The following is a 24,501-nucleotide window of genomic DNA, read 5'->3' as shown; positions in this document are numbered from 1 at the left end:
ATTGCAACTGGTTTTACTCCGAGAAGAACTCAACCTGGGCAAAAGGGTTTAAGTGGAGACACTTGTTTCTGCCATCTGCTGCCTTCTTAAGGTTTCCAGTGAGACTCTCAAGTCTGGCTCTTTGACTTCTAAAATGTCCTTTACTCACTTACAGGTGATTTCAGCAAGGTGTGAAATCCTTGCTGGTAAAAACAAAAAACCAAAAACAAACCTATAAAATAATAATCTTCCTTTTATTCTCTTTCAGTAGAATATTAGAATTACGGTTTAAGAAGCACAGCTCTTCATTTTACAAGAGACACCTCACCCCTCCAAAGACAGGTAATTCTAAATGCTTTCTTAAAGGAATTTATAGGCTAATAGGGGAGATAGACACACAAGCAAATAGCTATAACAGTAATATTGTGTTATTGCAATAAACGGATACAAATAATCACAAGAATAGGGAGCAAGTGATTTCTGCCAGGATTGTGAAGGACCAGTTTAAAAAAGCATCCAAAGGAGAGGATGATGCAACCTAGGATTTTGACCTAGATTTCCAAAAGGCAGGGATAGTCAAATCAAAGAGAGCAGCATGGAAACTTACATGGAGCGTGAAACTGAATGTTATGTTTGACAGACTAGAAATTACATGAACCTAGGGAAATGTACAAGGCCATTTCATTAAACATGTTATAGGTGCTGGGGTTAAAGTCTCAGCACCAAGCTATATAGCCAGCCACTGCGTCACGACTTCGATCCCCCGCCAGGGAGCTGACCCACAGGGCGCAGCAGACCTCTCTTGTCTCCTCGCTGCTCCCTTCAGCAGTGGATTTCAATCAATCTGCCTGTTCCGCTCCCCACTTTCTCTGGTGAATCCCCCCCTCACTCACTCCCCACTTCTGGCCTACACCCAGTTCTTATATGCATAAATAAATAAAAATAATAAATCTTTTAAAAAAAATAAACAAACAGACTAATACCTCTCAAGCTGGAGGTACAATTTTAAATTTTTTAGAGGGTAAATTTAAAATTTTTTCCTGTGTTGTCCACTGCTTCTATGAAATAAACTAAAAAGTGAGTTATTAGAAAAATGAAAAATAAAATTAAGCTTGCATAAGTGCAAAAAAGAAAATCATTTTAATGGTCCTTAGATTTTTTTTTTTAAGTTCTTATTAACACCTATCGCGCCACGAATATGTAGGGGACGGGTCCAGCAGCTCAGGCTCCTTCCAGGGTTATCACAGTCTGTGCTGCTCTGGATGGAGCAGGCTGGCGCTTCAGTGGAACCCAAGCACCTTTTCTCTGTCTTCCCTCTTTTCTGATCATTTTCCTTCACACATTTCAGGACTCTTAATATGCTCAATCTGAACATTGATTCTCTCTCTCTCTTTTTAAATTTATTTATTTTTATACTAGAACCGGGGTACAGGCCAGATGTGCGGGAGGGTGAGAGGATTCACCGGAGACAGAGCGGGGAACAGGGGAACAGAACAGACAGAGTGATGAAATACACTGCTGAGGGGAGCAGCTGGGAGACAGGAGAGGTCTGCTGCACCATATCGGTAACTCCCTGGCCGGGGATCGAACTCGTGATGCAGTGGCTAGCGATAACTTCATAGTGTTGCGTCTTAACCCCTTGCACCACCAGAGAGACCCCAAACATCGATTCTCTTGATAAGACTCTGCCCTTGCTTGTTTACAATGTCAACTGCATGCCAGGTACCACTGTAGAATTCCAGTTTTGCTGTGGTAACAAGTGGGGCACTTCCTTTGAATAGTGCCACCTTGATGTCGCCAGTACCACTTTTCTTTCAGATCTGTATGTATGCGGCCAAAGAAACAATGCTGTATTTTCTGAAAGACCTAGATATAGCAGGTGACTTGCTGCTTTCCCTTTGTTTTGGTCATTTTGGAAGTTGGCTGGAAGGAAGGAACTGTGAAAGTTCCAGCTGAAAAGAAGACAATCCCCATTTCATTAGATTCAATAAATATAAATTTTCTGTCAAATAGTTATAAAAGTTCCTAACTTACACTTAATTTCTGAAATTGTTTTAGTGCAGATTGGTTACACCTTTTGAAGAGCACTGTTGTAGTTATTTGTTTCACTACTTCTACTTCATCACAGGAGATATTGTGGAACCATAAAGACTTTGTAACACAGAGTGGCATGTGGGATCTGTCTGTATTTAGGAACAATGTGGAGGAAGAGATTTATGTTGGGGGAAAGATTTAGGGTCATTCTTTTTTTTTTATTTTATTTATTTATTTTTTTATAGAGGCATGTTTTTATTTATTTATTTGTTTGTTTGTTTTTTTTTTGTTTATACATGCACTGGGTACAGTCAGAAGTGCGGGAGGGTGAGAGAATTCACCAGAGCCAGAGCGGGGAGCAGAGCAGGCAGAAGGACCGAAGCACACTGCTGAGGGGAGCAGCGGGCGGCAGGAGAGGTCTGCGCGCCATGCGGGACCCTCCTCCGGGTGGCCGGGGAGCAGCCGGGGATGGAACTGGCGCCGCAGAGGCCGCGAGCAGCTTCGCAACCCAGCGCTCAACCGCTGCGCCACCGGGGAGGCCCAAGATTTAGGGTCATTCTAAGGCTTGTAGCTTGGGTGACTGAGTAGATGGGATGGAATGCTCCTCAAAACTTTGGAACTGTCCTCATCAAATATTCATCCTCTGTTATCCTTTTTCCTATATTAAAAAAATTAGGAAGACCAAACATTTTTCATAACTCACATGACAACAAAACCCTAATCTGATCTGGACTTATTTTTGGTAGAGCTCCTAAACTTACATGAGATCATGTATAGTTTTCATTTATCCCAGTGTGAATATTCATATATTTAATTGTAAAATTACTAAATTGTTTGATTATGTGGTGCTTCTCCAGATGCCACTGGGACTGTTGCATTACATATTATATATGCACCATATTACTGTTCTAAAAAAAAAGTTCTGAAACATATATACTATCCAGATTTTCCACACCATTTACTCATCAGTCTTGGCCTGAATTCTTTTGGCTATTTGCATAAATCAGATCCACCTGCAGATAATGAATATTCAGTGCAGTGTGTGCTACAGATTCTGAAGATGATTCTCAAAGTGTTTTAAGCACTTCGTTATTAAAACAAGGCTAAAAGCTTCTTGAGTGACTGTCTTGAAGTGACAGAACCATTTAAATGATAAGGTGTGATGTGTTTATGGAAAACCAGTCTCATTACTGTACACCTCCTTTACACATTTTAAGTCAGTGGGTGAGTGATCTGGAATTAGTTCCCAAACCTGGAATTAACTTCTCTATTCTCTGGCCCTTATTCAAAACCAATGAATGAGTTCTGAATTATGAGAATTTGAGGTTTGGTAGAAAAATTAAATGTGTGTAAATAATATGTAAAATTATATAATATTATAAAATACAATATATAACTATATAAAACAGTTTTAATGTCACTTTAAAATTTATAGAAAATCTGATAAAATAATACAGTTCCCATCTACTATATCCCACATCCAGTTTCTACTTAAATTGGCATATTTGCTAGTATTAAAGAACCAGAATTGAGAAGTATCGTTGATTAAAACTCTGTAGCTGTAGTTTACTCAGATTTTCTTAGTTTTTTTTTTTTTTAAAGATCATGTTGTTTTTTTTAAGATTTATTTTTATTTATTTATACAAGCACTGGGTACAGTCAGGCGCGCTGGAGGGTGAGAGAATTCACCAGAGCCAGAGCGGGGAGCAGAGCAGGCAGAAGGACCGAAGTACACTGCTGAGGGGAGCAGCAGGCGGCAGGAGAGGTCTGCGCGCCATGTGGGACCCTCCTCCGGTGGCCGGGGAGCAGCCGGGGATCGAACCGGCACTGCAGAGGCCGCGGGCAGCTTCGCAACCCAACGCTCACCCACTGTGCCACTGGGGAGGCCCCAGATTTTCTTAGTTTTTACCGAATTTTCTCTTCTACCCCAGGATCTCATCCAGAACATCATATTGCATTCGGGTCTCATGTCTCATTAGGCTTATCTTGACTGTTACAGTTTCTCAGATTTGCCTTGAGTTTGATGACCCTGGCAGAGTTGAGGAGGAGTGCTGGTCAGGGATTTAGTAGGGTGCTCTCTATTGCAGCTTGTTTAATTTTTTTTTTAAGATTTATTTATTTTATACAAGAACCGGGGTACAGGCAAGATTCATAGGGGGGGTAAGAGGGTTCACCAGAGACAGAGCGGGGAACAGAATAGGCAGACTGACGAAACACACTGCTGAGGGGAGCAGCGCGTGCGACAGGAGGGATCTGCTGTGCCATGTGGGACCCTCACCGACCGGCAGGGATGGAACCCGCGCTGCAGAGGCTGCGGGCAGCTTCCCTGCGCTGCACTCAGCCGCCTGCGCCACCAGGGGAGGCTCTCAGTCCCATTTTTACTTATTAAAATTTCTTGCTCTGAGAGCTTGAACCTTCCTCAGCAATTACCTCCTTCCCTGACCACCCCCTCAACTTACTCAGCTCCACTAACGCTGGTGTCCTTCCCAGGATTACATCCTCTAAAAATAAAAATGCTTCAATAGTTACTGAACACAGCTCATGTGCCAGCCACTCTGCTAGGCCCTCACTGCGATCAATCAGTTAATAAATGAATGGGAAGCTGTCTGAGGCGCACAAAGAGCTCAGGCTTTGGGGTCAGGAGGGCCGGGGTTGACACCAGTCAGCCTAATAACTGTGCAGCCTGCGGGCGGACTCCTCTGCCTGTCTGAGCCTTCACTTCCTCAGTGGAGATATTTGTATCCCAAAATATTGTGAGAAATTAAGAGAAAGGGAAAGCCCTAACCCCGCATTCTTTTTGTTTCAAAAAAAGTCCCTATAACTACATTTTAAAATGTTAATGTTCACGCCTGTGAAACACTGACCACACAAGTTTTGTGACTTTTTTGGAAATCATTTTTAGGACTTCGAAAGACACGATGGTCTTAAAAAAATCGTCTTGTCAGGACCCTATTCACAGGTCTCCATTATAAGTTTTCTATAACAAAAAAAACACCCTGTAGTAAAGACGGAAAGAAAGAAAACAGAAATAGCTTGAGTCAGTTTCGATGGAAATATTGACAAAGGAAGCCTCGCCCATCCTGACTTCCTATTGGTGAAGCTCACAATCAATCGCGCCTCCGTAACTAGACGGAGACGGAAGCGTGTTGTCAGGGGCGGGCCCTTCCTGTCGCCATTGCTAGGGAGAGAAGCCTTTTTCTTATAGGCCGAGCGCTGCTGTCCCGCCCCCTCGGCCCCGTTGCTAAGGGGCGGGACTCACAGGCTCCGGGAAGAGACGAGAGCTCGAAGCCGCGCCTATCCGATTGGTTGTTAGGGGGCGGGTCTTGCAGCGGATTGGCTGCTGGCCGTGCCTGTCGGGCTAGTTGCTGGGGCGAGGCACGTGAGAAGGAGGCGGCGAGAGGCGACCATGGCGGGAGGAATCAAAGTGGCGGGCTCGCGGCCGCTCGGTGCCGGGCCCCGGGACTGGGGGCCCGGGCGCCTCGGGGCAGTGTGGCTGCTCCTGGTCGTCTCCGCTTGCGTAGTCTGCGGCTCAGGTAGCGCCCGGCGGCAGCCGCCGGGGGGCGGGCCCCGAGAAGTGGTGTTGGGGACCGTGGGGCGCGTCCCCGCCCGGGACCGTTACCCGCCCGGCGGGCGTGGCCGGAGGGGCGGCCCGGGGTCGGCGACCGCGCGCCCACCCGCAGGGTCCGGGCCTCGGGTGGCCTGGGGGGGCCCCCTGGGGCGGGAGGAGCCCGGGATTTGGGGGCCGAGACGGGAAGGGAGGCCTGAGCGGGGTGACGGGCGACCCCGGGGCTGGGCGCGCTGCAGGGACCTTCGCGGTTTTTGAGTGCACCCCAGGGGCAGCCCTGGCTGTCGGGGCCGGCACCCGTCGTTCAGCCGACTGGCTGCACCTCTGAGCTTATGTGCAGGGCTCGGGGCAGAGGGGTGGCTGAACAGGTACTTACTTTTTTTTAATGTTTATTTATTTGTGTATACAAGAGCTGGGGTGCAGGCCAGAGGTGCAGGGGTGAGGGGATGAGAGGATTCACCAGAGATAGAGTGGGGAGCAGATCTCCTGAAATCCACTGCTGAGGGGAGTAGCGGGGAGACAGGAGAGGTCTGCTGCGCCCTGTGGGTAGCCCCCTGGCCCGGGATGGACTCAGGCCACAGTGGCCGCGGACAGCTTCATAGTGCTGACCATTAAGCCCTTGGGCCACCGGGGAAGCCTTTGACTTGAAGCCTGTAAAGTCCCGTCTCATATATGTGTATATAATGCGTGTGTGTGTCTGTGTGCCTCTGCTGCTCAGCTTCCGAAGGTTTCTTTAGGAAATGCAGACCTCCAGGAGAGTCGCCAAATACCCGCTGCTGCTAATTGTTTTGGGACTGAGATGAACTGTTTTCCTTTGGTGCTCTAATTTAAAAAACCTAGAATGTGTTTGAAAGAACCTCCTTCTACCCCCTGTCATTAAATGCACAACAGACAAGTGAGTTTTCTTAGCTTCCACTGGAGGGAGTTGAGACTCACCGAGGTAACAGGTGTAATCTTGTAAATGCACTTGCTCTCCTCTCTCCTGTGCGCTCTGCCTATCTCGTGATGATGTCATTTATGATTATCCTTAGCTGCAGCTTTAAGGGTGTCTCAGAGTCCATAGATCTAGTTCCAAAGTCAGCGTCCTTTGAAACCTGTTGTTTTGGTTTTTTTTTAGGGGGAGGAGAGTAGATATTCTGGAAACTACTTTTCCAGAGGCCAGGCCTGGAATGACATTTGAAGAGCTACTTACAATTTGAATAAACTTGGGCCTGATGGTTAATTTTTTTTTAAAGAAAACTTTGTATGTTTTTTAAGGATTTATTTTTTTTATGTGTACACAAACTGGGGAATAGGCCAGAGGTGTTGGAGGTGAGAGGATTCCCCAGAGACAGAGTGGGGAACAGAACAGGCAGATTGACTGAAGTACACTGCTGAGGGGAGCAGCGGGCAAGTCAGGAGAGGTCTGCCGCGCCATGTGGGTTTCTTCCTGGCTGGCCAGGGATCGAACTCGTGCTGCACAGGCTGCGGATTGCTTCATAGTGCTGTGCTTAACCCCTTGTGCCACCAGGGAGGCCTGAAAATAAACTCTTGATCTGTGTGTGTAGGTGGGCATTCTTTCAGTACATTTGTGGGCTTGCTAGTGAGACAAATGTCAACAGGATTTTGTAAAGGTTTTGTTTTACAAAAGATAGGCTTGGGAGAAATCCAAATTACCATATTAGATTAAGCCCCAGTGAGAAATGGATGCCTGGGTTCAGGACATGCTACCTCAGAATGTGACACCTTGACATACTGATTATTTTAAGCTGAGGGAGTTTGAGAAAACAGCAGGAACAGGAAGGTCACACTAACCTCCTCCACCTTGCCCTTCCCTGAAGCAAGCCATTGCAATCCGCAAGGACGAGGTGCCCTCCTTATATCCTGAGGGAGGGAGGGTCCTTATTTCTGAAGAGAGGGGAACACCAAGAATAATTAATGAGCAGGCCTGCAAGGTCTCCAGCAGTTACTGTAATTATCTCCTACTCCTTAACCCATTGTGTTATTTCATGACTGTCCATCTTTCATCAAACACAGCATAAAAGTACATAGTTCTGTTTCTTTGGATCTTTTTTCCTTTTGAAGGTTTTCATGTCATGAAAAACTTGCATTAAGTAAATTTGTGTGCTTTCTCCTGTTAATCTTTCTAAGTTTAATTTTTAGAGCAAGCCTGGGGGCCTCCCCGGTGGCGCAGCGGTAGAGCGCTGGGTTGCGAACCTGCCCGCGGCCTCTACGGCGGCGCCGGTTCGATCCCCAGCTGCTCCCCGGCCACCGGAGGAGGGTCCTGCATGGCGCGCAGACCTCTCCTGCCGCCCGATGCTCCCCTCAGCAGTGTACTTCGCTCCTTCTGCCTGCTCTGCTCCCCGCTCTGGCTCTGGTGAATTCTCTCACCCTCCTGCGCTTCTGACTGTACCCAGTGCATGTGTAAACAAAACAAACAAACAAATAAATAAACATGCCTCTATAAAATAAAAAAAAATAATAATAGAGCAAGCCTGGGACCCTTAAGATGGTCAAGGAAAACTTTTTTCCTTCTCTACTATATCAAAACTCAATTCAAAAATTGATATATAACTCACATACTATAAAATTTCCCTTCTTTTTAGTGTATCTATAAGATTGTGCAGCTACCACCACGAATTCCAGAATAGTTTTATTACTGCAAACAAAACCCCATACACTTTAGCATTTCTTACCCTTCCCATCCCCCACCCCCTGACAACTACTAATCTTTTTGTCTCTGTGCATTTGCCCATTCTGGACATTTCATATAAATGGAATCATTCAATAGATGGCCTTTTTTCCTCTGGGGGGTGAGAGGATTCACCAGAGACCGTGGGAAGCAGAACAGGCAGACTGACTGAAATACACTGCTGAGGGGAGCCGCGGGCGAGTTGGAGGTCTGTACCCTGTGGGTCAGCTCCCTGGCGCGCGACTGAACTCAGGCTGTGGCAGAGAGAGCGCTGTGCCTGACCCCTGAGCACCAGGGAGGTCCTGGTGGTCATTTTTAAGCCTTGAGTTCATTGAGGTTGGATATAAACTCCTGAGGGGAGAATCTCTTGATGAAATCAAAGAGACTAAGTCATTGGCCACCTTTTTTTTTTTTTAAAGGCATTTGTATGTTGAGGGCAAGAGGAGACAAGCAATATAAAAATCAAAAGTTTGTGTGGCTTGAATTGACTTTTCTTTCTGTTCTGCTCAAATGGAAGTTGAATTTGATTTGTGCATTTTCTAAGGTTCCAGTCTGCTTATGAAATCCTTATATCGGGGAGCCTGTGGGTGACCCTCATGAGGTGGGGGTACTGCTGGCTGCCTACTTTCCCTTCTGCCTCATGTGCACCACAGAAATAGTCATTGCGGGCGTTGGGGAGCCCAGCAGTCAGGGGAAGGAAGCTCTGAAAACCCACTTTGCCTTCTCGTTACTGGTCTAGATCCTTTATAGTTTTGTCCATGGCCAGAGGTTCTTTCTGATTTTCCAAAAAGCCGGGACCTCCTTGCCCATGAGTACTCTCAGATCCTCCTTTATCAAGAACCCTCTACCCCCAGCAAATTTGTGAAAGGTGAACATCATTGTTTGCGTGGTGTGTTCCTTTTGAGATGGCATTTTGGTGAGGTTTGCTGGGACTTTGGCTGGGGAGGTGCAGGGGGCACGCTGGCCAGCTGGGAAGCTCTGCCAGTCAGTGGAGCCCGGGGACTTTTTCTAAGAGGTGTGGCGGCTCTTAAAAGTTGAAACAAAACAGGGCCTCCCCTGGTGGCACAGGCCATTGAGCACCGTGCTGTGAAGCTGTCTGCAGCCTCTGCAGCACCGGTTCCATTCCGGCTGGCAGGCAAGGGTCCCACATGGGGTGGCAAACCTCTCCTGTCACGCCCGCTGCTCCCCTCAACACTGCGTTTCATCAGTCTGCCTGTTCTGTTCCCCGCTCTGTCTCTGGTGAGAGTATCTCCCACTCATCTGGCCTGTACCCCGGTTCTTGTATAAATAAATAAATAAATCTTTAAAAAAAATAAAAGTTGAAACAAAACAAACCAAAACCAGAAGAAAAGCAACTTTGCAGTCTTGTAGTGTCTGCTTCAAGTACTATATATACAAAAGCATCGCCACTTCTGTTCATCCTACTCAGGAAAGGGATGGAGAAAATCAATAGGTGGGGTTATTTTAGCTGAGCCTTATAAGGGAAACATATGGGTTGTGAATCTCAATTAAGCTATTTACTTGTGGTATTATTTGGGGTAAATTATAATCTTCCTTAAACATCAGTTTCCTCATTGTAAAATGAGGACTTTGTGAGTGCCAACCTCACAGGGCTGTTGGGAGGGCTAAACAAGACAGCAGACTGTGTCTTAAAAACACATAATAGCTTTTATTACTACTTATTTTGGGCAAGGACTATTTGTAATACTTAAATACCTAAAATTAACAGAAATAAGACTCAGCCTTCTTTCTTATCTGTTTTTTTCTTGTTTCACAGTTGCTGACATTTTAATCCAAAGTTTAAGAAAGTAGTTTAATTCTTTTTTATGAAGTGAATTATAATAATTAGCTTGTTCTGTTATGTTGTACTTAATTCTTATTTCCTTTCTTTGTATGAAGCTGAAACTAATGTACAGGCGGTCATGCTTCAGGAGTCGCGAGTTCATGATAACAATGCTAATGCGAGATTCTGCTATAAAAATGTGCTTGTCCCAAAATGGTATGATGTATGGACACGAATACAGGTAATAATTTGCCCCCGTATTGGGGCCAGCTCCAATAACTATCTGTCTGTGACCAGCGGGTTCTTTGATACTTTCTTTCCCTCAAGTACAATTTTATTTTTATAAAGTTTATTTATTTATGTATACAAGAACTGGGATGTAGGCCACAGGTGCAGGGAGTAAGAGGATTCCCCAGAGACAGGGTCAGGGGCAGAACAGGTGGATCCACTGAAATCCACTGCTGAGGGGAGCAGCGGGGAGACAGGAGAGGTCTGCTGTACCACGTGGGTAGCTCCCTGGACGGGGATCGAACTCATGCTGCAGTAGTTGCAGATTGCTTCATAGTGCTGACGCTTAACCACTTGTGCCACCAGGGAGGACCCCTCAACTACAATTTTTAAAAAGTGTTGTTAACAGCATTGTTAGAATTGAGATATCCTGAATTGTTTTTGTCAGTACACATTTATGCATACTTGTGTTCATTTCTCTGAATAGCTTGCAATACTTGATACTGCGGTAAACTTCCTTTTTCCTTTTCCCAAAGAAACTGCTTCCTGCTCTTCTCTCTCCTTTTACAGATGCGCACACACCCCACTCTCTTTCTTTTTAAAAGACTTATGCCTTCTTTGGGCTGGGAACAATTGCAAGCCTGTCAGGATGTAAACTCTTGCCTTGCTGCTGATAGTCTATTTTATTCTACACAAAATGTTTTGTAAACCCCCTTGGCTGAAGTTTCCTCTTTTTTTTTTTTTTTTTTTTGTGGGACGCTCGCTGGTGGCCGGGATTGAACTGGCGCTACAGAGGCTGCGGGCAGCCTCGCAACCCAGCGCTCAACCGCTGTGCCACCAGGGGAGGCCCCTGAAGTTTCCTCTTGATAGAATGACTTTGGTCTCATTTATTTCATTACACTGTTAAGCCACCTGGCAAATGAGAGTATCTGGGTATAATAATGATGGAACAAAATGAGTCCATTTGGAAATGTTGCTGCTGCTATAAGCATAGTTACTGATAAGGGCATTTGTCGTACACATCAAAAACATAAGGGTGGGCTTGTGATTTTTTCTTTCTTTCTAATTGATAAAATCATATTCCATCTGGTGCACATTATAACAAACATTTACCCGTGATCAGTGATTTGTGACAAAGGGTAACATTTCTCAGCCTGTCATTATGGGAAACATTTTCAATTTTCTGCGACTGTTTATGGCTGATAATTTTCTTAATATTCTAGACCTTTGCTTTGTGTTATCTTTTTCATAAATTAGCTGTATTGAAAACTCTGCTTGGAAGTCTCCCCCACTGCCCCCGGTACCCTACAATGTTCTGGTCTAATAGTAGATTCAGATCATGTTAACAAGATTTTCTAACAGCTGCCTCTCTGTACCATGTGTGATGTTATTTGCCCAATTATGGCTTAGCCACTGCATCTCCATATTTCTCATAAGCCTTGTGGAAAACTAAGTTAGCTATTTACTCTACAGTTTTTAAAAAAATTGAATCTGCCAAAATTGAAATTCCTATTTCCTTCTTTCTTATCCTGATTTTACTTGTGTTACAGATCCGGGTGAACAGCTCCAAACTGGTGCGTGTCTTCCAGGTGGACAGCGAGCAGAAGCTGGAGGAGCTAGAGCAGTTCAGTATCTGGAACTTTTTTTCCTCCTTTTTGAAAGAGAAATTGAATGACACCTATGTTAACGTGGACTTATACAGCACAGAAACCTGCCTCAAGGTCGAGGTTACAGAGGGCAACACCAAGTACAGTGTTACTGTGACCCGGAGTAAGTCTTACCTCTGATTTTATGATGGATTCTGTAGTGAGAAGGGACTGAGCTTTGGAGGGTATAATGTAGTGAAACAGAAGTCAGCCCAAGGCAGTCCCATTTTGGTTCTGATTATAACCTGCTCCAGACAGTTCAGGGAGACTCCACCCCACTTAAATCCATGAGGCCTAGAACCAAAGCTGCACTTCAGGTCATGCTGAGTAGCGCCTCACCTAGAATGGTGAAGACTTGCCTTCCTGATACTGCCCGTGGCCCTGAGCGGACGTCCCTTGTATTCTTCAGAGTGAATAAGACAGATGTGTTCTGCCTTTTGGGTACGCCCAGGCAAAGACATGGTCTAAAATGTACAAGCCACGCTTTGTAGACATGAATGTTAAACAGTAAAAACTGGAGAAATTTAAAATTGAAAAGTAATGCTTCACAAAGAGTATTGTGGAACCATAAATAAATAAAGACCTCTGCAGCTTAAGTCTTCTCAGTGGCAGTAGGAACACTCTCTGAATGTCTCTGAGAAGGTTTTGCAGAGAAGGCAGGTCATTATCCTGTTAAGTTTTCTCTGACCCGTTGTCTCTTTCTGGCCCTGCCCGGCATCCGGGCCTGCTGTGAGCAGTGCAGTGCTTCTGGACTTTGCTGTGAGATAGGCTGTGCCCTCGCATTCATCTTCGGGCCCCACACTGCTCTGGCTGCATAGAATTGACCTGTTTTTTGTGTTCCTTTTGCACTTACGGGTCCTCTTGCTCCCATTCTGTGTGTGGGCCTCCTCAGAGCTCCTCAGGGCTGGTAGTGCTGGGCAAGTCAAGTAGCCAGTTGGAGAACAGGCCCTGAGCCCAAGGTTCTAGTGAATCTGAATCTGAGCCTGACTGAAGGTTTGGGACCCAGAGTGGCAGAGACCTCTTGTGGGCATTGCGAGAAGTGTACCTGGCTGTCCAAGCAAGCTTAGTTTCTTTTGGCCTGAGCCACAGATGGCTGGAAGAAAAATAAGATCTTCAGGAAAGCACAGGTTAGACCTGTCTGTCTTTGGTAGGGTGCCTAGACTCTGTGGGATTTTCAGTATGGCTTAGGTGGGCACTTTATTTTATTGTAACTAACCAGTTTTGCCAGTATTGTCTTTATAATGCCTTAAACTGTTTGGTTCCCCTATTAAGTGGAAATCTTTTTTTATTTCAGGATTTGACTCCAAACTCTTAATTGTTTTTCTCCTTGGACTTATACTATTCTTTTGTGGAGACTTGCTAAGCAGGTAGGTTGAAGGGTGCAGCATGACCCGCCCTGCTAGACTTTTCCCATAAAGACTTTGAGCCTTGCTGTTGGGGCATGGACCTTATGGAAGGCCATTGTCCACTTGGATAATTTTTTTAAAGATTTATTTATTTATGCATACAAAGCTGGGGTACAGGCCAGAGGTGTGGGGGTGAGAGGATTCACCAGAGACAGAGTGGGGAGCAGAACAGGCAGAATGACTGCAATCCACTGCTAAGGGGAGCAGCGGAGAGACAGGAGAGGTCTGCTGCACCCTGCGGTTCAGCTCCCTGGCCGGGGATCGAACTCGTGCTGCAGTGGCTGTGGATAGCTTTATAGTGTTGTGACTAACCCCTTGCACCACCAGGGAGGCATCACTTGGATAATTTTTAAAAATACTTCAATATGTATTAAAGTTTTTTTTCTTGTGTTTAGTAAGATTGGAAATAATAAAATTCCCCTATTAGGTTGGCCCATCTTGTGGTAAGAGTTAGTCTTTCACAGTCTTTAATTGCAGTGCTTTACCACCCTTTCCACCACTTGAAATTATCAGGCCCTCATTTTCACAGAGTCATGTGTTGTTCATGCCTTTTGAAGGTATAGAAACAAACATCAACCACTTACTCATTTCCTGCCTTTAGGAACCTGCTAGCTAAGCAGCTAAAGCCAACATGTACAAATACAAAAAAAAAATAGATTACTACAGAGACATTGAACGAAGAACCAACATGTGAAATTTTCTTTTTACACAAGTAAAAGAGTATTTGTGGAGTAATGAATGAAAGATTAACAATTGGGGTTTGAAGTCGGGCTGGGGTAAGGTTTGTGGAGGTTGTTCCTTATTTTGGAGATCCTGAGAGAAGCGGTGAGGGGAGATTATCAGTGAAAAGAACCCGGGGTAGGAATAGGAGCTTGTTTCCATCCCTTGTTTGCTTTATCCTTTTGGGTCATCAGTTCAATTCCAGTTTCTACTGGAGAAATATTCTTGTCCTTTCCTTCTCCCCAGGTGGCTGTGCAGTTCCTCAGAGGGAGATGCTGGGGATGGGAGCGGGACACCAGCAGGGTGTCATTACATTAGGTCCCCCTACCACAGGGGATCCAGCCCAGGACCCCCAGGAGAGGCCGGAAACTGAGAATAACACTGAACCCTGTCTATACTCTGTTTTCTCCTATCATGTGTAACTGATGATTATAAATTAGGCATAGTAAGAGATTACTAACAACTAGTAATAAAATAGAAGTACAACAGTGTGCTATAATAAAAGTTACACGAATGTGGTCTCTTGTAAAATATCCTATTGTACATAATATTTTCTTTTTCTATATATAAAATATCTTTTAAAAAAAATTTTAATTCATTTATTTATATAAGCACTGGGTACAGTCAGAAGCACGGGAGGGTGAGAGAATTCACCAGAGCCAGAGCGGGGAGCAGAGCAGGCAGAAGGACCGAGGTACACTGCTGAGGGGAGCAGTGGGTGGCAGGGGAGGTCTGCACGCCATGTGGGACGCTCCTCCGGTGGCCGGGGAGCAGCCGGGGATCGAACCGGCGCCGCAGAGGCTGCGGGCAGCTTTGCAACCCAGCGCTCCACCGGGGAGGCCCTGTACATAATATTTTCATACTGAGGTTCATTGTGGGTAACTGAAACCTCAAAGTGAAATGGAGGACTACTGTATTGTGATATAATTTGAGGGAGACTTCATTGATACTAATATTAACAATCTGGCAGCAACTAACTACATTGTAAAGGCCTCTTCAGTTTTCTAACTGGAAGTTTTAGGCAGATATCCGCTCTGACCTTTTTTCTCTTCTCTTAGCTGGGCTTAGTTGTCTGGTTGAACAATGCCATGTGTGAAGATTGCACAGACGTCAAGTGCATTTTCTCTCTGCAGGAACCAAATCTTCTACTACTCCACTGGGATGAGTGTGGGAATTATGACCTCTTTACTAATCGTCATTTTTCTGCTGTCCAAGTTTATGCCCAAGGTACATAATGGAATCCTCATGTGCGGTTAGGATGAGTTCATTTAGTAAGAACTATTTTATTTGGGAAGCTTACAGCACTGAAAATCTGCGTGGATGACTGATAAACCAATGTCCTAATCTTTCCTTGAAAGATTGTCTTAATCTTCCCATTTTGAAAGTTGGAGCCTGATTACTTATAAACTCCCTTTTTATGTAAATTCTTTGCTCAGTGGGGGATTAAAGTTGCCTTCCTATTTGCTGATTCCGTAGCCAGGCTTTTAAGTTTTTTAGCATCCCATTTTCCCAGGGTTCTTTGTAGCCTGTACCTTCTTAAAAGGTACATCAGGTCCTTCAAAGAACAGTTTATTTAAAAAGAGATGTGCGTTTTGGGGGCATTTTCAGTAGATTGAATTCAAACAGAAATCAGGTTTCCTCTGGTTTGCTGCTTTTATGTACAGAAAGCCTGTTGTAACTTTTTGCTTTCTCTTCTCTGTTTTAGAGAAGTTCCCTTTACGTCATCATTGTGGGAGGCTGGTCTTTTTCTCTGTACCTCATTCAACTAGTTTTTAAAAATTTACAAGAGATCTGGAGGTGTTACTGGCAGTATCTTTTAAGTAAGTATTGGTTTTGCTTTCCCTTTTTTATATGGTTATTGACTGTGTTACTTAATTTGATCATGAAAAGAGGTGGTATTCTGTAAGAGCAGTTTAATAGTTTATACCATTTTATTAGCTTTTAAGATTCATAATACTTCATTTATTTCTAACACCTCTTAAAATGATGCTGGGAAGAAAACCTTAGTTTATTGATATTTATACGTGCACTTATCTTTGCACAATAAACATTTATCTGAAAAGCTATAAATTGACTTTATTAATATAATAATATTTTAAATATACTTGGGACCTTAAGAAGTGAGACTGCTGGGCAGCTCTCCTGCCCACCTGTGACTAGCAGGTGCCTCTCTTTATTCCTTCATTTCTTCATAAACCTGTCCTTAAAAAAAAAAACAAGACAAAAAGGTACTGCAGTGAATAATATTTATATAGCAAGAATCTTGATCATCTAGATAGTAATCTCTACCCTTTGAGAGGTGATTGATCTAGATTTTCATATATTGAGTTTTTTAAAAAGACTGTTCTAGAATTGTTCAACATATAGCTGTAGGGTGCCATTTGAACCATAGGATAGCTGAAAGGATAGAAACTTAAAGAGGTAGATATTTCTAATAGTGAAGAAAGTGAGTAATTGCATAAAGACCTTGTCCATTTTCCTGGTTCAAAATGTGCCATATGATGTGCTTACTGCTGTTCCTCATGCACATGATTTTTATCAGTTATAGATAAAAAAAGAATATTCTGGTAACTCTCCTCCTAGGCTACATCGTCACGGTTGGGTTCGTGAGCTTTGCGGTCTGTTACAAGTACGGGCCCTTGCAGAATGAACGGACCATCAACCTGCTGACATGGACCTTGCAGCTGCTGGGCCTGTGTTTCATGTATGCCGGGATCCAGATCCCACACGTTGCCCTTGCCGTTATCGCCATAGCCTTGTGCACTAAGAACCTGGAGTACCCCCTGCACTGGCTGTACATCACCTACAGGTGACTGGAAGGCAAAGTAACTGGATTGAAATGTACGCTGTGGTATGCATTCGCAGCCAAAGGAGATAGAGGCGTTGGCTTAGGAGCCCTTTTGTTAGTGAAAATTTATTGTATTATGCTTCTGCTTTTGTTCCTTACCAAGTCTTTGTTTTAGACTCTTTGTAGGCATTTTTATAACTAATTCTATGGATTTTCTGTAAAAGGACTAGTAAGGTGTTATGTGTTCCTGTTACCACTAGGTGGGGCAGAGTATCTCACTGGCACCATAGCCCTCCTGTCTGGGGGGTTCAGATTATTTAACATCGTTCTTAGAGTGCCCTGGGGGTCCTATTTTTATTTTAAGATGTAATTCATAGCATGTTCTCACTTTGCACAGTGAATCTAGGATGGTCATAGGTTCTTGAAGTTATCAATGTTTGTTCTATTGTAGTTAAGATGATGCCTTCAGTTTGGGGAGCCAAGTGAATGGACCATCAATCTTACACTATCATTTTCTTGTCCTTTTTCCATTTATTGGAAAGAAAATATTTTGTCTATCACTTATAGAAAATAAGTGACTTTATTCATGCTGGTGGACAATATTGACTATTCTTGACATCGCAGTCATAGTCCGGGTGTCAACAACATACATTATGAATAAAAATGTGGACGAGAGGTGTGAGCAGTGACTCTAACGCTCAGGCTCTCTGCGAGGCTCGCCCGCTGAAGGCAGCTAGAGGTAAGACTGGGTATAGATTACTGATTAATGATTCATGATATTATTTTGGTGAGCACAGAAAGTTGTGTAAGGCAACAGAAAAGCCTGTCCCCCCTCGTCTCCTGACAGAAGAAGAGTATCGGATACAAGGAGAGAGAGAGACCCACAAGGCTTTAGAGGAGCTTCGAAAGTATTGTAACAGTCCAGATTGCTCTCCTTGGAGGACTATTTCTCGAATCCAATCTCCAAAGAGGTAAACTCTTGGCCAGATACGCCGAACATTTATCAGGGTGATTTTGACCTTTGAGTCTTAACAGAGGTCAGACTTCTTAGATAGTCATTTTGTACTTGTGGCTGTTTTCCTGTTCATTTAGAAGTAGTCAAGAAAAAGGTACTTACCACATATTAAGCAGGAGCTTGTTTTCTGGTTCCTCAAGAAACTATATCTACTGGGCCTCCCTGGTGGCACAAGAGATTAAGAGACACCTATGAAGCTGTCCGCAGCCTCTACAGCACGAGTTCGATCCCCGGCCGGGGAGAAACCCACATGGTGCAGCAGACCTCTCCTGACTCGCCCACCGCTCCCCTCAGCAGTGGATTTAAGTCAGTCTGCCTGTTCTGTTCCTCACTCTGTCTCTGGTGAATCCTCTCACCCCCCACATCTCTGGCCTATACCACAGTTCTTGTATGCATAAATAAATAAATCTTTAAAAAAAAAAAAAGAAAATATATCTACTTCAGCTTTGATTGTAGATGAGGATGGGGAGACCCCAGGGCCATATTAAGTTCCCCTTTTATAGCTTTGCATTGTTCTCTGAGGTTTTGTTTGTTTTTCTGTGGGGAGGAGTGTTTGTTTCCTTTTTATTTGGGAGCAGTTTATACCAACGAGTATGTGAAACATCAATTTGGAATCCTGGTGGCATAAAATTTATAGGCCTGTGTAATGTGTGATATCTGCCCCTTAATCTTCTCTTATCAGGATTATGGATGATCAAAGGAACCCTGGCTCTTCCATAATAAAATAGATAGACCCAGTGCTTATTAAGCAAGTTGGGCTTCTTGCAGGGGACGTTGGCCTATGATACTAGGCTGACTTCCTTTACCTTTATTGTTTTTTTTTTTTAAAGATTTATGTATCTATGCCTACAAGAACTGTGGTACAGGCCAGAGGTGTGGCAAGACAGGACAGGTCTGCTGTGCCATGTGGGTAGCTCCCTGGCGAGCTGGGGAGCGAACTCATGCTGCAGAGGCTGTGGCTAGCTTCACAGTGCTGTACTTAACCCCTTGCGCCACCAGGGAGGCCCTACCATTATTTCTTGCTCTAGTCTACTTTTTTGCCCAGGTAAGAACAGGGATGTTGACTAGATTCAGTGTTACTTGAATTATGATAATATCAAGGATTTCAGTTTGTTCTAATTTTGAAAGACAACCAGAAAGGACAGAGGTAGGTTCCTAATGAGCATTATCTTCTCTTTTCCAGATTTGCTGACTTTGTGGAAGGCTCCTCCCACCTCACACCGAAAGAGGTTTCCATTTATGAGCAAGAATATGGATTAGGGAGCATTATTGCCCAAGATGAATTCTATGAAGAAACATCCTCTGAGGAGGAGAACTCAGATTTCCAGTTCCCCACTATCACACAGAACCACTTCCTGACCTAGGTGGTGCTCAGTTTTTTTTATGTGGACTCATTTGCTACTGGAATGGTCCGTGCCGCCCGTATTGTGCAGGTGTTTCTCGACGATTTGAAACAGGGTGAGATAGTGCTGAAGTTAGAGACCCGAGTATGCCTGTCTCTGGGAATGTGGGATCCCTGGGGAAAATGAAGGGGAAAGTAGTGAACACTGTGTCTGCACCTTTATGTTCCCAGAGAAACTGACGGCCACAGAGAGCACAGCGTTCTAGGCCCTCCGGGGTAGTCATGGCGTTTCTGCCCCGGTGGCGGGTGCCCAGGGTGGAGAACTGTGGCGTGTGCAGTAAAGCTCCCAGACTGCAGGCTGTCTTCCAAAAGGAAATCTACAAATCTGAACCTCCTCATTTTCTGCTTTTATTTGGGTAATTTTTAACTGTCACAAGAGGAAAATAGATCTTCATCTGTCCCATTTTTAAAATGGATGTATTTTGAAAAACATAACAAACTCGTGTTCCAGAGCCATCGAGTGCTCTAGAGTGACAGGCCTCATAGGCCCCCTTCGTGTTTATTGATATGGATTATGCCGGAGGCCCCAGGAGCTGTTGTATCCAGCTCACAGGTTTGGCTGTCACGTGTGGTGGTCTGAGTCTTGCTTGCTTGTGGGAACACTCCTGGAGGCTTCCGCGGGGGAGGCCTGATGTTCAGCTTTTAATTTTATCTTAAAATGTCCGCGCCCTCCTCCCGTTCCTCCTGACCCTCTGCCCTTCGGGAGGGTTTTCTCACCTGTGAAGTATGTGTTTCATTTCTTAGATTCTCTTTTCCCCTCAGCTTATGGCATAATTCCTCCTAGTTCAGAGAAGTGATCTTGTTTAGAGAATGTAAATGCTTTTGAAGCTTCTCCATTTTTCCTCTCATGGGTCCTGTGTCTTTACGTTGCTGTGAAATCAAGAAACGACCACCTTTCCTTTTCCCTTCTTTTGTCTACCCCTCCTGCCTTCCCTCTTTGGTCTTTCTTTCCTCTCCACCTGTGCCCCTCCCCCCAAATCTGGCTAATTTGTACATCCTGAAGCGCTCTCTGGCATTTTTGATACAACATACAAGTTGTAGCAGGCACAGTCTGCCTTGCCACGAAATAGCCGCCGGGTAGTCTTCACACCTTTGGGTGCTCACTGAGCCATCGGGGCCAGGCGCTTTCCCATGCACTTATACTTACTCGTTGTTCCTTTTCTGGCCAGAAATTCTTGTCTTTTATTATATTGGCATTAGTTTCAGATTCCTTTGCCGTTGGTAAGTACTTTCATAAACCAGCAGTTTCATTTATGAGGGAGTGTATTCCAAAGTCTCTCTTATGCTTTGTTCCGTCTTTGTGATCTTCACCCTCATACCTTGGAAACAAATGCCATTCCTCTAGCCAGGAAGCCGGACACCGATGGCAGGAACACAGTGATAGACGTAACTGACTTGCCACAGTCATGGTGAAGGTGGATGATTTAAAAAAAAAAACTAATGACTTCTTGAAACCTGCTGTTTAGCAGAGACCCTTGAAGGGCCCTGGTGCCATCACTGACTTCCAGGGTGACCGAGACCCCTTCCATTCGACCAGTTGGTGGTGCCCACTGGTGTCTCCCACCGCTTTAAGTTTGTCCTAAAGTGACAACTACCTCAATTGGCAGCAAATAGACATAGCAAAAAGTGAAGTGAAAAATCTGCAGTGTTTGGGCGAATCGTGTGGGTTTAAGTTACAGAGTAAAAGGAGCTTTATATTGGGAAACCTGTATGCCTTTGGAAATGAGGCACCTGGTTAACTTTTATTCCTCTACAATGAACTGTTACAACTTCTGAAATATATTTTTGCCTCATTTATAGAAATTGAGATGTAGCATCTTTGAGCCTAAGTTGATTTGAAAATGTAATTCAGCTGTATAAGTGTTCTCAGGATTCCCTGGAGACTTTGGTGCCTTCCTTCCCCATATAGCTACTTAAAGAAGGTGGTAGCTTGCCTCAAATTTGACTTTACTTGAATCATGCCTTTACTGTAGTGAGAAAGCCTTGTGCAATAAGGAAAGGTTCTTTTTCTGTTTCCTAAACTGGTTTCCATCTCCAGACCAGCTTTTTCATTGTATTTGAGTTTGGGATAAGTAAAATCAAACTCAGTTTATTACTCCATGTCTGGGGTTAAAGAGCTGAGCCGTGGGCACTGGGGGTGACTGTGGGCCCTGTGGCGTGAGAGCTGCTCTCAGCAAGGGCCGGTGCCTGCAGTGTGCGTGTGCCCCTGCCCTGCCTGTGTGTGTGCCTGGAGCTTGCTTGACTCTTGTAAATAAACCTTTAGGAGTTGCTCTTGACTCCCGCTTGGCCACTTAGTCTGCTGGCTCAGTCATTACTTGAAGCCCCGTTTAATTTTCTCTGGTCGTTACGCTCTTGCAATTTCAGCATAGTCTCCTCTCAGACTGAGCTCATCAAGGATTGAAGGGGTGACTATGGAGTGAGCTGGACATTGGAGCCATGTCTATAGCCTCGTCAGCATCTTGCTTGGCAAATAAATATCAAACTATAAATTGGCCCTGGGACTCAGGGTCACCTCAGCATTGGAAATCTATGGCCTCTGATTGGTCTGACCAAGTTGTGTTGCGTGTGACTCCCACTAATGGGAATGCAAGAGGTAACTGGCCTAAAATATTTCCCCTTCACTTTCTCAATTAGATTGCTTTCCTGAGACCAATGGAACCAATGACCAAAAAAAGAAAATACAGCATCTTTGATATTTGTTCATCTCATCAAAATTAGGCTATTTTCCCTCCAAATTCACCATCTTTATGTCTGTTGCAAAGGGGACTTTGCTGATGATCATCTTTGGGTCCCGCTGTTATAGGTTGTGCTAATACATCCCATTCCAGGGCCAAGCCCTCTGGACGTCGTTGGCTGTGTTCCCTTCAACCCAAACCTACTTGGCGTATATGAGATTTCATTCATGAGAGGTGTCCGATAGGCCAGTGAGTCCCTCCAGGCCCTGATAGCCATGAAGCACTTGGGAATGGATTATGCAGTTGCCCTCCATCTGTTTGTTGCCCCAGAAGAAAAGCTGGACTCAGATGGATCCCTGCGTAAACATGGTTCCTAGTTTCTCTGAATCGAGTAGTGAAAACTGAAGTAGGACTCAGGCCTGACATACATATGAGATAATAGGCTATATTGAAATGCCAAGAATTTCATCTGAACCGGAGAGAGGGCAATTTGACAGAAACCAAGCAATACACTATAAAATAGACCTTGTACAAGTGAAATACCCCTAAAGCCTTCAGTTCTGCATTGATATAGCAGAAATGGATTTTTTCTGGGGAGGAGAGAGCCTATGCCGTTGTGAGCCAGTGGGGCCTGTTGGTAATTTGTGGGTTCAGCTGGAGTCCAGATGGTCACTACCTTGAAGTAAAGTGTCTGGTGCCTTATGAGATGGTAGCCAGAGCCTGCTGGGGATGAGCAAGCCAATCCACGCCAGCATCAGCTCACAGCATTCGCAGGGGTGGGGGCGGCCATACAGTTTCACGAAAGGTGAGACTTGGGGTTCCTACAACTGCCCCTGCCCATGTGTGTCATTTTCCACTCTTGACAATCACTCGAAAATGGTGACAGCACCTTCTCTAAACTTTCCCACAACACAGACCGCGTTCTATGTGAGCGTGACCGCTGGCTTACACAGCGAGCGTCAGAGCTGTTAGAGCCAGCAGTTGCCGCAGTTTCCTACGTTTTCATGATGCTGAATAGCAGAGGAGAGGAATTGTGGCCTAAATTTTAGACTGTGGGTACTGCCTTAGTGATGTTTTAAAAAGATTCGTCATTTATATTTAAACCATGTTCATGAATGTTTGCAAGGGATGAAATGATCAGGGATGACTCTGCCATGGGTCTTTCTTTTCTGTAAGAAAAAGTAATGATGTCCTGTATTTTTTCATTTGTATTGTGTAAGTTTGTAAATCTAATTTTAATAAAGTTTTAAAGACTTGAGTGTTTTCTCTCTGTTTTAAGGATTTGTTTATTTATGCATACAAGAGCTGGGGTGTAGGCCAGAGGTGCAGGGGGGTGGGGGAGAGGATTCACCAAAGACAGAGTGGGGAGAACAGTGGACTGACTGAAACCCACTGCTGAGGGGAGCAGCGGGGAGACCCGAGAGGTCTGCTGCACCATGTCGGTCAGTTCTGTGGCTGGGGATTGAACTCATGTTGCAGAGGCTGCGGATAGCTTTAAAGCGCCGAGACTTAACCCCTTGCGCCACCAGGGAGGACCCCCTCGAGTGGTTTCTCTTAATGAACGTGTGCTTTCTTGTTCGGATCTCTTATTTTCAGGAAATCAGCAGTTAGCTCCTTGGTTTCATCTTTCTAGTGATGGGGTTTCACACTCCATTTAGTTCACTTTTCCCCTAACCACTGCTTCCCATCCTGAGTCTGTGTGGTCTGCGTCCATCCTGGGATTGGCTCTTTCCAGGAGGCCAACCTCGAAGAGATGTCCTTGCAAGGATAGCAGGTGGCACCACTTGGCTCCTCCAGAGAAACAACCTACAGCTACCCTGCCCCAGGGAGTGGCTGGCCTTGTGCATTAGCTCTTTAATGGCATAAGCCATCGCTTTTGTTTCTCCAGCCAGGGTGAGAGGAGGACCTGTGCATCAACCACTGAGATGTCTGCCCAGGGCTTTGGGGGGGGGGGGGGGAGGAAGTGGGGCTGTAGAGGGCATTAGTAGCCAAGGAATAAAACCTTCAGTCATGGGCCTCCCTGGTGACCTAGGGGTTAAGTCTCAGCCCTGTCACCACTACAGCATGGGCCTGAGTTCAATGCCCATCCAGGGAGCTCACCCACATATGGCCCAGCAGACCTCTCCTGCCTGTTCTGCTCCCCACTCTGTCTCTGGTGAATCCTCTCCCCTCCTCAACCCCTTCACTTCTGGCCTACACCCCATTCCTATGCAAAAAAAAAAAATAAAACACTTAAGTTATGTCTAGGTCCAGCTTCACGGTAGGAGTCTGGTACCTTCCGTCTTTTATGCCTGGGCTATTTTCTTTACTTGGGGAATTACTAGCACATTTGCATTAATTCTGTACCTGTCTCCTCTTTCAGTTATTTGGTCTACGTGGAAATCCATTGTCCATTTTTCAAAGACAGTGAGCTAGGAAGAAACAGGATGTGGCCACATAAATTCATGTAGATTAATGCATGCTAATGACATCTTTTGTCTTCCCCCTAAAAAATAATAGGTAAATAAAGAACATAGGTGATCACTAGTGGCTGAGTCATTAAACATTTAAAACAATTGCTTAGGTGTGCTAGATCAGGGGGTTAACATG

The 24,501-nt window shown here is 44.8% G+C and overlaps 1 protein-coding gene and 1 pseudogene across 2 annotated transcripts; one reads left to right on the top strand and one right to left on the bottom strand.

Annotated features, from left to right (window-relative positions):
• The first annotated feature begins 120 nt into the window (after positions 1 to 120).
• NEMP1 (nuclear envelope integral membrane protein 1) lies at positions 121 to 23,155 on the top strand. Of its 2 annotated transcripts, none has more exons than XM_054696719.1 (9): positions 121 to 321; positions 10,149 to 10,273; positions 11,811 to 12,030; positions 13,201 to 13,273; positions 15,166 to 15,259; positions 15,738 to 15,852; positions 16,616 to 16,841; positions 17,618 to 17,791; positions 19,019 to 23,155. In XM_054696719.1, the coding sequence occupies exons 2-9, from the start codon at positions 10,172 to 10,174 to the stop codon at positions 19,197 to 19,199; spliced, it is 1,185 nt and encodes a 394-aa protein (XP_054552694.1). In that variant the 5' UTR covers positions 121 to 321; positions 10,149 to 10,171; the 3' UTR covers positions 19,200 to 23,155. The 2 variants fall into 2 exon arrangements, with proteins under 2 accessions (XP_054552694.1, XP_037370936.1); XM_037515039.2 differs by lacking the exon at positions 121 to 321 and adding an exon at positions 5,420 to 5,546.
• LOC119248078 (protein S100-A10-like) lies at positions 8,871 to 9,161 on the bottom strand (annotated as a pseudogene).
• Positions 23,156 to 24,501: the final 1,346 nt, after the last annotated feature.

The sequence above is a fragment of the Talpa occidentalis genome, unplaced genomic scaffold (assembly GCF_014898055.3).
Source record: "Talpa occidentalis isolate TD23 unplaced genomic scaffold, MPIMG_talOcc4v2.1 talOcc4.16, whole genome shotgun sequence".
Classification (NCBI taxonomy): domain Eukaryota; kingdom Metazoa; phylum Chordata; class Mammalia; order Eulipotyphla; family Talpidae; genus Talpa; species Talpa occidentalis.
Note: the sequence above shows the minus strand (reverse complement) of the source record. Positions and strands in the feature narration are given on the sequence as shown.